The 17,436-nt window shown below is 41.2% G+C and overlaps 1 protein-coding gene and 1 long non-coding RNA gene across 2 annotated transcripts; both read right to left on the bottom strand.

The window, feature by feature from the left end:
* Positions 1-309: 309 nt before the first annotated feature.
* zbtb37 (zinc finger and BTB domain containing 37) lies at positions 310-12,190 on the bottom strand. The gene is made up of 4 exons (XM_008406362.3): positions 11,802-12,190; positions 9,960-10,911; positions 8,686-8,785; positions 310-7,642 (listed from the first exon to the last, which is right to left on the bottom strand). The coding sequence occupies exons 2-4, from the start codon at positions 10,901-10,903 to the stop codon at positions 7,121-7,123; spliced, it is 1,566 nt and encodes a 521-aa protein (XP_008404584.1). The 5' UTR covers positions 10,904-10,911; positions 11,802-12,190; the 3' UTR covers positions 310-7,120.
* Positions 12,191-14,353: 2,163 nt separating this feature from the next.
* Positions 14,354-17,073, bottom strand: LOC145551302 (uncharacterized). The gene is made up of 2 exons (XR_014087111.1): positions 15,872-17,073; positions 14,354-14,825 (listed from the first exon to the last, which is right to left on the bottom strand). It is a non-coding gene; the product is annotated as an uncharacterized LOC145551302 (long non-coding RNA).
* Between the last annotated feature and the right edge of the window lie 363 nt (positions 17,074-17,436).

Here is a 17,436-nt window from a genome sequence, read left to right as displayed (position 1 = left end):
CTCTTAACTCCGACTTTATTCTCCAACGTATTTTTCTCGTAATTTTTATTCCTGAATCTTCACAACTTTTATTCTGGTTTAATTACCGATTTATTTGCTTTATTTAACCCGCTGCAACTCGTCTCGTCCAACAATCTTCAACGAGTCGATGCAAGTGGTGATGCTGTGGTCAGCAAGGCTCTCCAGTAGCAGTCAGTCTTCCAGCGACTCCGAGCAGGCCTCTGACTTGAGGCAGCTGTTCAACACTTTGAAGACCGTTAAACATGCTAACAGCTAAAATATGGAGAAAGGAATAGGAGTCACTGCAGCTTTACACTTAAAGTGCTTTATTTCCTCTGGAGGAGAAACAACCTGTGAGTGATCTAGTGGTCATCGTGAAAGAAGCTTCTTCACATTTTTTTTTTTTACTTAAACTAATCGACCTTTGGCCTTCACACACAACCCCCCTCCCACCCCTGTTTCCAACATGATTTAGCAACAGATACATGCAACATAAGAGCTTCACATAAAACCTTTCAGGTTCATCTATTAAGATCTCGTCAGGTACCTCCTTAAAAAACAAACAAAAAGTACAATATTAAAAGTTCATTCACTAAATTTCATTTTCTGCTTCAATATATTAGGATATACTTTGAGGAATCAACAGTAAGGAGTAATCTCATTAAGTGATTATGTTTAAATGATTTGATTTATAATTAGGCATATTGTGGTCAAAGTTACTGTATATTCTTTATACTAAACATTAAATTCACACAGTAAAAAATATTAAAAAGCAAGTAGTTTCAGACTTGAGCTAAAGAAACAAGAAAACAAAGTTTGGCATGTTGTAGAAAAGCAGAGTTACCAAAAACAAACAAAATGGAGCCCAGGTGATGATGTAGGTGATGAGGTTTGGCTGTTTTTCACAGTTTGAACATGAAAATATTTAGAGTAAAAAATAAAATAAGGCGGAATAACTCAGAGGGAAATGTCGGATTTTACGAAGATCGGAGGCAGGAAGATCGTCACTTCGCAATGACTCGTTTAAATTTAGCAGTCGTTTGTTTGGGGTTTATTTTGTTGGGAAATAATAAAAATGAAGACAGAAGAGAAAGGAAAAAGTTCACAGCAAAAAACGAAAACGCAGATCCGACTTTCCCCTCTGGATTCCTTTAACAGAACCAGAACCAATCTGGTTAGTTTCCGACTAACTGGCTAAAAACGACGTGTTGATAAATGAAGAGACCTCAGCCAAACCAAAAACAACTAGAGGAAAAATTAAAAGGCTTATCGTGGCATTTTTTAAAAACGGCACCTTTAAAATAAATCAAGACTTTATGCAAAAACACGTCCTAAACTTAAATGTTTGTTCCTGAAGTTTCAGGAGGACAAACTGGGTTAATGTCTTTGCGTTGCTAGCTGGGCAACATTTACTTTATATACTGTATTTTTAAAATATATTTTAAAAACACAAGATGTCTGAGCCACAATTAATACAACTTCATTTTACAGGAAACCAACAACTAATAAAGCTTTAAATAAATATAGCACATTTCTTTAAATTTAAAATCTTCACATTCATTAGCTTTAGCTCGCTAGAAGCTAACAAGCTAACAATGGGTTAGCATTTCAAACAACCAGTTAGACAAGTAAGTGAGGTATTTGGTTACAGGGATATTATATTATATTAATAATACTTATAACATGGGAAGTTTTTAATTGAAAGATTAAAAAGTAAAAAAATAAAATAAAACCTTAAATTTAACAAAAGGCTTGAACTTACCGTAGCGTTATTTTATTTATTCTTTTCTTTTCATAGTTTTAATAACTATCTACTTGTTATGATTCACAAATATTTGTACATTTTTTATTTTAATTGTGTATTTATAATTTAATAATCCATTTGTGTTGGAGTTTAAAGTTTTAAATCATGAAATCTAAGAAAACAACATGAAAATCAGCAACCAGGCTATTTTGACAAACTGAGCCAGTCGGAACCGGTTCAGAGCTACTCGTCATTAAAGCTAGCTAACTGTATATTTAAACTACATTTTCCACAAATGGACAACTATTAAAGTCTAAAACTTAAGTTGGCTAAAAACAAATTAGCATTAACTTTTTTAATGTTATAAGTTAATGTTATACAATTTTTATATCTTTTTTAGATTTCTTATTATTCTGTTTTGCCTTGAATATATACAGAAAGGTTTTTCCACTAATTACAAATTAGACTGGTTCACTGATTGGTTTGACGTCATTTCAAAGTATGAAGAGTTAAAATGTATTTTTGTCAAATAAATCAAACTGAATTACAGTTAGCACCTAGCTTGACTGTCCTGGCACATTTTCATGGTTTTTTCCTTTAAGAACTACATTTCCCAACAGCGATTAGCCTACAGTTTAACAGAAACTAGTTATACGTTTTGACTTAAAATAGTTAGCATTTTGACCACAGCAAATTAAACAGTTTGGACTGGTTCAGAGAAATACTTAGTCAAAATTTTGATAAATTTTTAACTCACACTTTGCTTAAAGGGGAAAAAAAAAACACAAATATGCAAAAGTATTGTAGCCTGAATTGGATTTAAACTAAAATCTTTTCCCCACCTTTGCTTTGATAGATAAAAAATCTGAAGGTTTTAGATTTGCATACTTACCGAAATGCTAATTGTTGCTGTATTTTCAGTTTTTACAAAAGGAACAAAAACACCTTTGAAATAAAATTTAGATAAATTTCACTTTGCTTAAGTCTAATTTTGGACAATAATATTAGCCAGTTATTAGCATTTCGGTGGCTTCTGAACATGAAGTCTCATCCTAATGTGACCAGATGAGTCATGAGAAAGTAAAAATAAAAACTGAGAAGCAGTTAGCCAGATTTTGCTTCTTTTTTTTTTTAACAAAGATTAAAAGCACTTTTTTGATACACATCATAAAGATGAATGAAATGTTGGAGTTAATGTATAAAAATGACACACATAGCTCCAAATGCTCACTTTAAGGTGAAAATTATGAAATTGTAATGTTAATATTACACAATAAAGTGTCTTCATTTGTAACAAACAGTCGAAATCACTACATTTTCATTCAAGTCTGTATTAAATGTGGCTGCACCTACAGAGGTCTTGTGGTTTTAGTATATTTTCTCATATTGCCCAGCCCTGTTTTTGTATTTTCTGTAATCCAGTTGTCCCTCACAAAATTACTATTTAATATATTTTTACCTGCTGCTAGCGTGTACATGAACATTTTATTTCTGCAGTGTGCAAACTGCACTGAGGTTTAACCGTTAATGCTCTGCTACAAAGGGAAAAAAACAACAGAAAACGTCCATTTGAGAGACTAAAGAAGAAAGTCTTTATACCTGATAGATCCTGGTTAGGCCTGAATGTGAGCGTGGCGGCGGCGGCGGCTCTGGTTGTGAGATCCGAGAGGAAAATCTCGAGTCGCTCAGTGTGAGGACGGAGCCGCTGGCTTCACTTGCATAAAAAACGTTTTTTACTGTCCACTGAGAATCAGATTCACAGTCCTGTAGAAAACAGTAACAGCGGATCCATGTGCTACCTCCCACACGCCTCGATTAAACTCATTTACATTTATAAGCAAAAAAAAAAAAAACATCTTAGTAGTTTAAATACATCTGTCTGATAATATCTGTAGATTTGTTATTGTTCTGTTTTTAAAAAACTCTCTCTACCACGACTCTTAGTTGCCGTTAAGTGCGGAAGTTTGGGTGTTTCGGAGGACCAAAATGGCCGCTGTCCTTTGGTTGCCAGTTGCTCTGACATGCAATGTCTGGAGGTTTAAAACGGCCGGGTTTTACATCCATCTGGTCTGACAGGGTAGAGCTCCGTTTATTCGTTTTAATCCCAGATCTTCAGCCGTTAATGACGCAGTACGTCTAATGCACTCTGGATAAAACCACGTCTAATTAGCATCTGTTCAAAAATCACTCAGGTGAGCTGAGATTCACCTGAAAACAATAATCCTGCTTCCAAACAACGACTGATATTATGTCTCAAGTCTATTTAAGATTGGGGTGATAAGTGTTTAACAATGGAATCGTTTTCCATTGTTTTTCAAAGTACTAGCTAGCTGATGTCACGAGCTAGCAGCTAGCTAAACAATGCTTTCAGTTTCTTTGCTCTACTTTTAAACTTTTTGCTTAAAAGTATCTTTGTTTCCGATACATTTTATTTTTCTTGGTTACAAGTGAAACATCCAGAAAGAGTTAAATTTTGAAGGCAAAAATAACATCAGCTAATTATATTAGCATTGGCTAACTATGTTAGCGAAATTAGCAACAGAAGCTCACAGAAACAAAGACGCTCTTTGAACCAGCAAAATATGAAATGTAAAGTCTTTGAGTCACAACCTTGAAACATTCAAATTAATATCTTAAATAATTACTAAAAACTGATTTTAAGTTATTTTTTTAGATATGTTTATTCCACTAGCTCATTCTAAAAACGTTAGCCAGGAAACAGAACAATGTTGAAGTCATTCTACAGTTTAACTGATCAAATTAAGCTCCATTTAATACTCATTAATTACATTTATTGAGACAGTTTGTGATAAAAATTAGATTTTTTTTAATCCAACTGGATTTTTAGGACTAAATTTGGTTAATTAAAGTCTTTGAAATTAGATTTTTTTCTCTTTTCTAGGCCCAGATAAGTTGTATTTTTGTAAAATGGATTGATTTAGGAAACCATTTTAAATGTACTATATGGCCAATTTAAGCATAATAAATAGTTTGTTGATTTATAACAGTAAGCTGTATTATCAAACAAGGTGTTGTGAGGAGTTTTGTGGTAACATTAAACTTATACAGTCAGTTATATTTCAGGTGGAGTGCAGAAGATTTAATGTGTCATTAACCGACAGACTTCTGATCATTTCCTCCTTAAATAATAAGCTTCACTGTCAAAAGCACAGAGGTGTACCGTGATGACAGAGAAACCCAAGACCTGTTCATAAAACCGATCTGAGAAGACTGACGGGGATCCGAGCGGCCCACAGCGCCCCCCGGTGGTGCGGAGTGAGCAGCAGCTGTATTGCGTAGTGATGAGAGGTAATTATCGAGCTGTGTAGCTTATCTGAGACTGTTTCTGTCCTACTGGGAGTTTGTTTGGTAGTTTGTCCCGCTGCCAGGTGGTTCAGGCTGAAGCTAAGAGAAACTTGGAAGGTTTCACCGCCACAGTTAGCAAACATCAACATGATCCGGTTAAATGTTTCACAGCCAGTTGAACTAATAAACCAGCGCGACTGGAGTTTCTCTGCGGATGACGGCTTCAAATATCTCATTTAAAAAGGCAGAAATTGTAAAAATCATGTGGATCGGGAGCAGACAGTCCAGGGTTCGGATCCCTCTGCTCTGCTTTCTGCTCAGCTACCAATTAATAAAGACCTGAAAGGAAAAACCTAAAAACAAAAATTACTCTCTACAGAACATCGTTTAGCCCAACTCTGGTTTTCTCCAGATGTCTTTTATTCCCATGTTTTCTTTGTTAGACGGATTTTTTGCACATTTAATTTGAATTATAGCTACTGATACATTATTTATTTAGTACTATTATTCTTTAAGGATAATTATAAACAATAGCTATTGTAATTTTAAAACAAAATATCTTTCAGAAGAGAGACTTTGATGTTTTTGTTTATAAATTTCGGTTGATATTGATATCCGATATTAGTATTGCTGCTACAGACGATAACTGATATTTACCGATATATATTTTCTCAACTGCTAACGTCCGCTAACTCGCTAAGAGCCTAGCTAATTTTTAGCTTAGCTTTTTAGCTAACTTTTAGTCGTTTATCCCACTTAGCTTCGCCTAAATTAATATTTCTGGATTCATTTTAAAGCACCAATTTTATTGGTTGTTTTGTAAACTTTTAGCTTTTATTTTTGAATAGTTTGACGTTTAGATTTATGCTTTTATTTTGAAGTGGATGAAGACAGATTATGCAACTGTTTCACTTCCTGTCCTCACGTTCTCCGTTTTCCCCCAATAAGTTTTAGCAACATAAAGAAAGAAAACAAGATGGACAGAACAGGATATAAACAAAATATATCTTCTAAAGATATTATAGCGCATTAGCTTAACTAGCTTTTGTTAGCATGGCTAACTCCCTCTCAGTTTTACTTATCAGTAAAACGGCTAACATCGGCTGATACCGATGTTGATGCTAATATCGAGCATCCCTAGTTTTTTTGTCGTACTTTGTGACTGACTTAGCATTTTAAACCGACAAATTCAGCATTAATAAAGCCGAACGATTTCTTCTCATCACAAATATTGATTATCGATGATGAAGATTTAAACAGCAAATATGAAAGTCAAAATAATCTAAGCTGATATATTTGAAGCCATCATCCTGTAAGCAACAAAAATAAGTGAATAAAGCTGTAAACAGAGCAAAATGTTTTGAAACTGATGGAAAAGTTGGAGCTGCAGTTTTTTGTTTGTAGTGTAAAAAATGAAATGTGACGAAGTCTGAAACTCCAGTGGCGCTGAGATGTAACTCTCCCAACGAAACCGTCATCGCTGTGGCACTTAGAGCGCAATGATTATTATTATTATTAACCTGACTGCTCCGGATTGTCTCAAGGCAAATAAAAAGGATTTGAACCGTAAAACTGGCACTGAGTATCTTGGCAAAGCCCTCCTTCTCCCCCAGACAGTCGGGATTAGAGGTGCACCGATAAATCGGCCCGATTTCCTCAAGAAAAGGTCTAAAAATCAACGTCTGTCCTCTTCTGCTCCGGAGTGAGAGGTTTGACCCACTGTTGCCAACTCAGCGATATTTAGCAAAATTCAGACATAAAAATCGGAACCGGCCGGAATCGGTAATCGGTGCACCGCTATTCGTGATGCTGCGTTGTGAACCCGGAAATCCAAAAAGTAGAAACCTGCAACATAAAGTCGACGGCGGCGCGCCGCTGAGCGTTGTGTGTGTGTGTGTGTGTGAGGTTGTAGGAGTGTGTGGCGATTCTTCATCTTTAGCTTAATCTGTTCTGTCTGGTTAGTGAAGGTAGATGCGGTTTAAAGCGGTAAGAATCTCATTTCGGACTCTGAGGTGTGCGTTGACTTCAGACGGGACCGGCGCGGCGTTCGCCTCGTCTCCTCCGCCCGGGTCAGTCGGGCCCCGTGGTGGAAACCGAGGTCTGAGGGCCGTCTGCGTAATGGCCGCTGTTGCTCCCGCCGCCGGCCTCGGGTTCCTCCTGGCTGGGCGAGGCCTCGTCGCTCGGGCCGCCGCCGCGGGACGGGACGGAGGCGGTGGTGGTCTCGGGCGAGGCGCTGTGGGCCTCCTGCGGCGCGCAGCCCGGGTGGTTCTTGCGGAAGTGTTGGTTGAGGATGGCCTGGAAGGGGAAGCTCTTCCCGCAGACGTGGCAGTGGAAGGGCTTGTTGCCGGTGTGCTTGCGGATGTGGTACTCCAGCTGGTCCTTGCGGGTGTACTTCTTCCCGCAGATGCGGCAGACGAACGGCGTGATGCCCATGTGCAGCCGCATGTGGCGGTCCAGGCTGCCCTTCTGGTTGAAGGACTTGCAGCAGTAGATGCAGGTGAGCCGCGGGTTGTAGCGGAACCAGCGGTCGCCCACCTGCTCCCTCAGGTAATCCTCGTAGCCGCCCATGTCGAACGCCGCGTGCTCTTCGCCCTGACGGACAAACCAGACGCAAAACAGGATCAGCAGCTAAAATACACGACATCATTCAACCCAAAAGATTAAACAGAAACATGTTTCCACTCAAGTAACGGTAAAAAGTACAAGAAAGTACTCAAGACTGAGAAAGTATTTGGTAAAACGTTTATTCCAATACTGAGTAACTGATCAAACCATCAATCATTTACTATTTAAAAATTACATCATCGGACGGAAAAAAATATAAAACTAAGAGGATTTTTTTTGGTATTTTAAGGATCAAAATGACAACAATTCATACAAGCAAAAAAATAAATAAAATCACGTAAATTAAGTTTTTCCAAATCAGTTTCTGTCAATAAAAAACTTTAACAGAACCTGCAGGTGCGAGTTCGATTCCGGCTGATTTAGGGCAGAAAATCCAGAAGTTTTACTAAAAAAGTAGAAACACTTTATAAAATAATTACTGAAGTAAAAGTAAAAGTAACGCAGTAATATTACTCAAGTAAATAAAACTAGTTACTAACCAACTCTGCATTTAAGAAACTTTTACATGTTTTGGACAAAACGTGTTGAGAAGCATGTTAGGAACCTGAATAAGTTTATTTAGGAGATTTTGTTATTTGCAGTAAAACTTTTATTTTTTTTACATATTTATTAAAACTATCACCATGTCATGACATTATGCTATGAGACGGATAATCTGTGAATCTAATCCCTGAGCTGCTGTCTGAAGAAATGCACCAAAAACAGCAAATCAGAGCCAGAAGGCGGGGCTTAGCGCTGCCAATCAACCACGTTTACTCGATGCTAAATGTGCCAATCACTACAAGAAAACTGTTTATCCACCATCATCAGTGGCTATGCTAACTAGCCTTAGCCACCATGACAGGCTGTGCTAGCTGCAGTGTAGCAGAGAGTAAGAAGTAGTGATTGACAGCGCTAAGTCCCGCCTCCTCGCTCTGATTGGCTGTTTCTAGAAGACAGAGGAGATTGATCTTTTCAAGACTCCGGTCGATCTGGGTCGGTTCTGGTCGGAAAGCGCCGGATGTTCTTACCTGAGAGCTCGGCTGCCGCAGTTCGTCGGCTCGGCTCGGAGACTCGCTCTTCGCTCTCTGGCGCTCGGTGAGGACGACCACGCTGCCGGTGGGACTGAACCTGGACAATCACCAATAATCACCATTAATCGATTACTGATGTTCAACTAATTTAGTAATTGATTCATTGCTGTTTGAGTAATTCATCATGATAAATTATAACTCATATGATAGTTGTAGTTGGTAGGATTAGATCTAAAATGTTTATTTTCTTATTTAAAAAAGGAATTGAAATATTTGTATTTTCTAGGTTCTTCTATAAAAGATCAGCAGAGTCAAAATTATTTCAGAGGATTTAATCACCAGAATAATCGGTTCCTCCACTACAAACACACAGCAAGTACTTATGTCGAGTTTCTAGTGGAAATATCAAAAAATAAGACAAAACAAGTAACTTTTGAGCAAGTTTGGCAGCTTGTTTTGGGAAAATAATTTATTAATAATGAGGAAAAAGATTAGTTTCTCTTTTGTAAACTTTTAGCTTTTATTTTTGAATAGTTTGACGTTTAGATTCATGCTTTTATTTTGAAGTGGATGAAGACAGATTATGCAACTGTTTCACTTCCTGTCCTCACGTTCTCCGTTTTCCCCCAATAAGTTTTAGCAACATAAAGAAAGAAAACAAGATGGACAGAACAGGATATAAACAAAATATATAATATAATATATAATATATTAGTTTCTCTCACTTCTGTCACGATAAGCAATTAATTGCAAGATAAATTAAAATTGCCTCGATTATTTCCATCCTGATTGATGTACCATTTCATTTGTCGTTTTTATTTCCATTGTGGAGGAAATAAAAAAGTTTGACACTTGAATTATTGTACTGAAACGACAATATTATCGTTTATCGCGATAACCTCAGACAATTTATCGTCCAGAAAAATGTGTTATTATACCAGTCCTAGTTAAGTTTTATTTTAATAATATTAAAGTTTATAAATCTATGAGAAAGTGTTTTTGCATTATTATCCTGTTATATTATTTAAAGTTAGTCTAAAAAAACAGCGATATTATCATTTATCGCAATAACTTCAAGAACAAGTTACAGCCAAGCATCGTTATCGTCACAGGTGTTTTATTTCGGATATTTTACATTTAAAAGGTTAATTTTCAACGAGAAGGAAAACTTTTTTATATTACATAAAAACAACAACATCAATGTTTATCGCAATAACTCGCGGGACGATTTATCGGCAAATTTCTTAATTTACGGTGTGGTTCCGACTCACCGGTCCGTTTCGCTGAAGCTGGAGGACGCCTGTCCGCTGCGGGTTCCCAGCCCGCCCAGCGGCGCCGTCATCAGCGTGCTGCGGCCCGACGTGTCGATCATCACCGTGGCTCCGCCCTCCTCTGCGGCCGCCGCCTCCTCCTGGTTCCCTCCGGCTCCGATCCAGTCCTCCATGCGCTCCGTTTTGATCCTGATGCGGTCCACGCCGCCGCCGCCCTCCTCGGCGCTGTCGGTCCTCTCCGGCTCGCTGCCCGTCTCCATGTACCACTGGCCGGCCCGGTTGATTCGGAGAATCGGCTCCTTGCTGGTTCTGCTGCTGGTGGCGCCAGGTCCCGCCAGCCCGCTGTGCTCCACGGTCGGCGGCGGGCTGAGTGGCTCCTCCGCCGGGCTGATGACCTCGCACACCTCCGCGCCGCCTCTGGCGCCCAGCAGCCTCAACCCGCCGTGATGGCCGCCGCCGCGCACCATGGCCTCCATGGTCCTGCCGGGCCGGGCCGCCCGCGGCGGCGCGATGTCGTCGCCGTCGTCGCGTGTCGCCTCGTCCACGTCGGCCAGGCTGATCTTCAGGTGGATGCCCTCCAGGATCTGGGTGCAGCGGTCGATGATGTGCTGCATCTGCAGGAAGCTGGCGGCGGTCAGGTAGCTGATGATGTCAGCCAGCTGCAGGCAGAGGCGGCCCGTGTAGCAGAAGGTCAGCAGCTGCTCGAACACGGACGGGTTGCGGATGACCGTCAGCGACACGGTGCTCATCTGGCTCAGCGACATGTGGTCGCGGAAGTACGGCGAGCTGGCGGCGAGGACCACCTTGTGCGCGCGGAAGCTCTGGCCCTGGACGTTGACCACGATGTCGCAGAGGCGGCCCTGGACGCGCAGCTGGTTCAGGTGCGACAGGACAGAGTTGCTGAAGTCAGGGATGTCCAGCTGGATGCTGCCGGAGCGCTCCATGCCGCCACCTGGTGGAGAACAGAGGAAAACATCACACCGATTAAACCGGAGCGAACAAAAACAACGACAGGGGCATTCTGGGTAAATACAACCAGAACAAACATGCCCGCCGAGCGCTAGCAGGATAAAGCCAAACACTAAAATCTGATACCACTCCATGTCACAAAACAGGAAGTTGCACTCGGTGTCTTCAGAGGTTTTTCGTCATGTCCTTCAGTGGCGCCCCCACAGGCCAGGAGGGGAACATGTCGCTCAAAGGATTTGGTTCTTTTAACAAAAATCCTGGTTTGGTACTTTGGTTTTTAAAGTCAAGTTGCATTACACTAATCCTGAACAACAACCATTTATAAATGTTTAGTTTCACTCAACAGGAAGAAATATGTCTGAAAATACTCATGTTTAATTCAATAAATACATCCTTACGGGTCTAATGAAGACGGATATAAACTTTTCAGACCTAGAAACCGTAGCACCAGTGGCAGCATCATACTGTGGGGTTGATTCACAGCAGATCAATCAGGAGTGAAGGCCTTCCTCTAATTTATTCAGCTTCACCTCAGATCATCAACATAACTGGCATTTAACCAAATATTTATCTGTTTTTATGTTCATGTTTGTGTGCATTTCATTAAATCCTAAAAATAAATGTAGATTTTCGTGTTTTTAGTAATTCCTGTAGTTGTTTGTTGCGCTGTTTTTCACTCAGGAGGAGAAAAGTTTAATTAATTTCACCAAAGCCTCATTTTGACTGGACGGAAACTTCTGGTCCAAATGTTTCTGCATTACTAAGACGGCGCCGCTTTGATTCGCTCCAACATGACACCGAACCAGAACCAGTGGTTTTCCCGGCTGAATCCAGGTGCCAGCTTGAGCCCAGGTGTGCAGGGAGGGGTCTCACCTGAATGCGGGCTTCAGTTCGGTTCTGGTTTCAGGATGCGGTCGACACTTTAGTCCCGCAGGTTTCTCTGCATCGCCGGCAGGCAGGACGGTGGATGACAGGAACTCTCCTCGGCTCGGTTCGGTTGGGTCCGGCCCGGCGGGGCTGCAGCTCCACCCGCCCCGCTGCTCCAGGCTGGTCGCGTCGCGTTCAGGGCCGGGGTTCGGCAGCTGGGCTCGGCCTGCGCTCCGACAGCAGCCGCTCCGCCGACATTCCTCTGGAGGTCCGGTTCGGTTCAGTGTCGGTTCTGTTCGGGGCTGCAGCGGCGGCTTCTCATCTTCCTTTTTCAGCTGAGAAGGGCCGAGGCTGCAGGAAGGAAGGAGAGGAGGAAGAAAACGCGCTGTGAATTGTGGGAAATGTAGTTATGTGGTTAATCTCCGCCGAATCCGTTCGGTTTCAAGAAACTACATTTCCCAGCGTGCCTCTGTCTGCGGAGAGGTCATGATGGCACTTTAAGAGTTTGGCAGAGTACTTCAGTGAAAGTACTAATGTTGAATTAATACTTTTAGGTACAAGTTCTGATTTTATAACGTAAAAACTCCAAAAGTACTTTTAAATATTTAGTTTTTTTGTGTGTTTTGTTGCTATAGATGCATTCAGGGCCGGAATTAGGAGGATGAGCGCCGTTGGGCTGGTTTAAAGTTAGGGGATCCTTTACATTAAAGTTTATTTTATTCAGACAACGTCAATATAAATGTAATATATAAAATATGATACGAGAATACGGAAGAGGATGAAGTCCACTGATAAAACAAAAAATTTGGACTTTAATCTCTACGCTATAGAGTCTATAGTGTAGAACCAGTGGCGCCACTACACATTATTCAGGTGGATGCGAAAACGTAGATCGGCTGAATCCTGTGATGTGATGAATCCTCACATCTCCAAGTTTATGGTACATTTAAAACCATAAAGTTTTAAATGTACCATAAATTGATCAAAGTGCTGTTTCAAGAAAAAAAAAGACCTGAAACAGAGGCTTTGCTTTAGGGGACGAAATGTGAAAAGTATAATTGAAACCGTGGAAATTGAATGTGGCCAAATACAGCGCCTTGAGGTACAACTGCTTATTGAGAAGAATGTTTGCCTCAATAAACAGAACATTTCTTTCCCCTGAGCACAATAGGAGCAATTTAAGGGAAATTCAAGTGAAACAGTGATTGGGGAAAAACCCACAGCAGCAGATTTACATTAGTCAGCATCTACAAATAAAATGTGAACAATTTTTACAATGTTTTCCCGCCTGATCGTCCAGTAGATGGAGTCTGAAAAAATCCCATTTCTTACATTTTCAGCTCCTTAAAATGTTAATAAAAATGGAATAGTGTCAGATTTTAGTGGTTGTAGAATTTCCCTTTTGTCTTTGCTAAAATAAACAAAAAAACGCGTCATTTCTCGCTCAAGCTCGCTTGTTTTGGTTGTATTTACCCAGAATGCCCTGCGCTTCAGTCCACTTCCTGCTTTTGGAGCGGTATCCGGTCAGGTCGGTGATCGCATATTCAAACCGCAACAGAGTTCATTTCAACCAGACCGAGGTTTGCAGGCAGCAGGAATGGCCTTCAACCACTTCAAAATAAGAGCATGAGCTCCCAGGTTTCAGGCCCGAAACCTGGGAGTAGTGATGACCTCTGACCTGAACCTTCAGAGCCACATTAAAACAGTCACAAAGTCGGCCTTCTATCACCTGAAGAACATCTCTAGGATTAGAGGACTTATGTCTCAGCGCGATCTAGAGAAACTCATCCTGCGTTTATCTTTAGCCGCATTGATTACTGCAACAGCGTCTTCACAGGTCTGACTAATAAATCAATCAAACAGCTGCAGCCGACCCAGGAGCTGCTGCTGCTGTTCTGACTAAAACCAGGAAGATGGAGACATAACACCAGTTTTAAAGTCCCTCCTCTGGCTCCCTGTAGCTCAGAGAATAGACTTTAAAATACTGATGTTAGTTTATAAATCACTGAACGGTTTAGCACCACAATACATTAAAGACCTGCTGTTGTCGTATCAACCGTCTAGACCCCTCAGATCTTCTGGTTCTGGTTCTGCTCTGCATCCCCAGAACCAGAACCAGACGAGGAGAAGCAGCATTCAGCTTCTACGCACCACAGATTTGGAACAAACTTCCAGAAAACTGTAAAACAGCTGAAACACTGAGTGCCTTTAAATCTCGACTAAAAACCCACCTGTTTAGAGTTGCTTATGGCTAAATTAGGGTTAGAGTGCCGGTTTTGATGTCTTCCATGTTTTTATGTCTTTAATGTTTTTAATTTTTTCTTCTTTCTTTTCGACGTTTTAATGATGTAATGTTTTTTGTTTTTATTTTTATTTTGTTTTTTTTATTATTTTTTTAAATCTCTCTCTTTCTCACTGATTATTTCTGTTTTTATTTTAATTATGTAAAGCACTTTGAAATGCCTTGCTGCTGAAATGTGCTATACAAATAAAATTTGATTGATTGATTGATTGATAAAAGTCTAACTACTTTAAAAACTCAGAACCAAAACTTCAACACAGAAGTCAAACTTTATTCAGCTGAAAATTTACAGTCGAGTAAATTAGCGGTTTAAACTCTATGTAGAAAAGTTAATTTAGGAAAAGGTAAGTGCGCTAAATGATTTCAAAGTTTCAAATTAAAGATTAGCTCCGTTATTAGTGCATCAGTGGAAATGTGCCCAGCTGTTAGCTGTTAGGTTAAGTGGTTAAATGGACGGATGATTATTTTCACTGGATCCGAATCCTCCAGGTTTCTTCTTCTTCTGACGTTTCATTATAATCGTTTCTTTCGCCAAGCGGTTCTCTGTGGATCAGGTCTTGTTGCGTTTGGACTCTAGTTGCAGGTGTTTTCGGGGGTCGGGTCACCCTTGGTGATCTGAATGGTTCCATTAGCACCAAGCGCCGTCCACGTCCGGTCTCCAAACGCCTCCAGCTGATCCTCACTCACCGAGACCCAACAGTTGGCTGATGAGGTCACTTCTCCTGGATCTACGCACATCCAGACAGCAGATTTAAAGGAATCTGACCGCAAAGAAACCTGCTCACATGATTATTCAATACATCCATCCATCCATTTTCTTTACACCTTGTCCCTCAGTGGGGTCAGGAGGTGTTGGTTCATCTCCAGCTAACGTTCCGGGCGAGAGGCGGGGTCACCTGGACAGGTCGCCAGTCTGTCGCAGGGCAACACAGAGACACACAACCATGCACACACACACACACTCACACCTAGGGGCAATTTGGAGAGGCCAATTAACCTGACAGTCATGTTTTTGGACTGTGGGAGGAAACCGGAGTACCAGGAGAAAACCCACCATGCACAGGGAGAACATGGAGACTCCATGCAGAAAGACCGGGGCCGGGAATCAAACCCAGAACCTTCTTGCTGCAAGGCAACAGCTCTACCAACTGCGCCACTGTGCAGCCCTTATTCAATACAAATTAATACAAATATTGTAGAAAGTTCCCAAAAATGTGCACTGTTATGGTTCCCCATCACTGTCTGGAGGACCAGAACGGTAGCTTTGATGTTGGGCTTCCTGAAGTTCAGAGGCCAGACATGACTAAAGCTTGAGTATAAAACTAAACATAGAAGGAAATGGGCCTGGTACGTATCCTTACACTATACCTGTATACCTTCTATACAGGATACAAAAGGGTATTTTTGGGGTTCTTATGAGATACTTAGAGAGTATTTTCAGTTTACTTGCAAGGATCTTACATGGTACCTAAAAAGTACTTGCAAAACTCGAGTAGTAGTTCCTGGGTAACTGCATTTATAGTGTACTTACCTGGTACCTGTGAGGTTCTTACTGCTGATGTAAGAAACTGGATTAGTTTTTTTAATAAACGAAAACCCTTTGAATATTTTTACTTCAATGGAGCGTTCCCATTTTATAGATAATTACATCTAGAAAGCCCCTAAGGGCCATGGTGTGAATAAATAACTTTTAGACTTTTTCACCAGTGTTTTAGCTCCTAGATCAGATCTGATCATTTCTTGAACTATTTTGTTCAAAGTAAAAGTGACTCACCTGACCAAACATACCTGGCGTCTGCTGTCCAACCTGTCAACGAATCAGAGGCAAGCAGGAATTCAGTGAAGGTCACTTTGATTTCAAACTCAAACAAATCCTCCATTTTAGTTCTCTAATGTGTTTAATACCAGAAACTGGGATGTCTTGTTGACTTGTTAGTGAAATTATTAACATCGTTAGATCATCAGGAAACAGCTAAACGTTCCTCTCATTGTGAGTTGATGTGTTGCTGATGGAAAGCGAAGGAAATATTTACTCACAGCAGGGAGACAAGGTGACGAACAGAACCAGATCCGTAGATCCAGGACTTCTGAGGGACGAACTCATCCAAATCCTGCTGGAGCTCAGCTGTGATTACACGTCAACTCCTGCTTTATTTAGCAAAGGGTCCAAAGTCATGGTCACTGATACCTCTGTGATTTTTTATTTTTCTGTCAGCTGTTTGTTGTCCCCAACCAGCTTGACTCTCTTGAAATATCTTTAATTAACAGCTTTTATTTAGACTTTTCACAAATTTTTGCTCCGGATTTAGATTTTTCACAGCAAGAAAACAGATATTCCCCTGCAGTTTCCATATGTGCCCACATGGGGGCAGCAGCTCACTCTCACTGTGTTTCGACCCTGTTCGGCTGCTCACTGGATCCAAACCGATCCAGGACTGAAAAAAGGCCCCATGTGGAGAGAAACCGGTTCTAGTTTTAACAATCAGCCCTGAAAATTACAGATTAAAACAAAGGAAACAGAAGAAAAACAATCTACATATAATTTATTATCATCTGTTTGGTCAGGAATTCTGATCAGACTGAAAATTAGAAAGGAATCTGAAACACTTGGGACAAAATACCCCCACAGCATGATGCCACCAATACCATGCTTTGGATGGATGGATGGATGGATGGATGGATGGATGGATGGATGGATGGGTGGGTGGGTGGATGGATGGATGGATGGATGGATGGATGGATGGATGGATGGATGGATGGATGGATGGATGGATGGATGGATGGATGGATGGATGGATGGATGGATGGATGGATGGATGTGGATGGATGGATGGATGGATGGATGGATGGATGGATGGATGGTGGATGGATGGATGGATGGATGGATGGATGGATGGATGGATGGGTGGATGGATGGATGGATGGATGGATGGATGGGTGGATGGATGGATGGATGGATGGATGGGGGGATGGGGGGATGGATGGTGGATGGATGGATGGATGGATGGGGATGGATGGATGGATGGATGGTTGGGTGGGTGGGTGGGTGGATGGATGGGTGGATGGTGGATGGGTGGATGGGGATGGATGGATGGATGGGTGGATGGGTGGATGGATGGATGGATGGATGGATGGATGGTGGATGGATGGATGGATGGATGGATGGATGGATGGATGGATGGATGGATGGGTGGATGGATGGATGGATGGATGGGTGGATGGTGGATGGATGGATGGATGGATGGATGGATGGGTGGATGGATGGATGGATGGATGGATGGATGGGTGGATGGATGGATGGGTGGATGGATGGATGGATGGATGGATGGGTGGATGGTT

Source organism: Poecilia reticulata, chromosome 4, assembly GCF_904066995.2.
Source record: "Poecilia reticulata chromosome 4, P_reticulata-male-v2, whole genome shotgun sequence".
Taxonomy (NCBI): domain Eukaryota; kingdom Metazoa; phylum Chordata; class Actinopteri; order Cyprinodontiformes; family Poeciliidae; genus Poecilia; species Poecilia reticulata.
Note: the sequence above shows the minus strand (reverse complement) of the source record. Positions and strands in the feature narration are given on the sequence as shown.

Bases quoted from the DNA above. Each gene is read 5' to 3' on its own strand.
- zbtb37 (XM_008406362.3), bottom strand. From the start codon at position 10,903: ATGGAGCGCTCCGGCAGCATCCAGCTGGACATCCCTGACTTCAGCAAC. The intron at 8,786-9,959 runs GTGAGTCGGAAC...GTGATTGTCCAG, and splicing joins AGCTTCAGCGAAACGGACCG to GTTCAGTCCCACCGGCAGCG. The intron at 7,643-8,685 runs GTAAGAACATCC...TTTGTCCGTCAG, and splicing joins TGCGGCAGCCGAGCTCTCAG to GGCGAAGAGCACGCGGCGTT.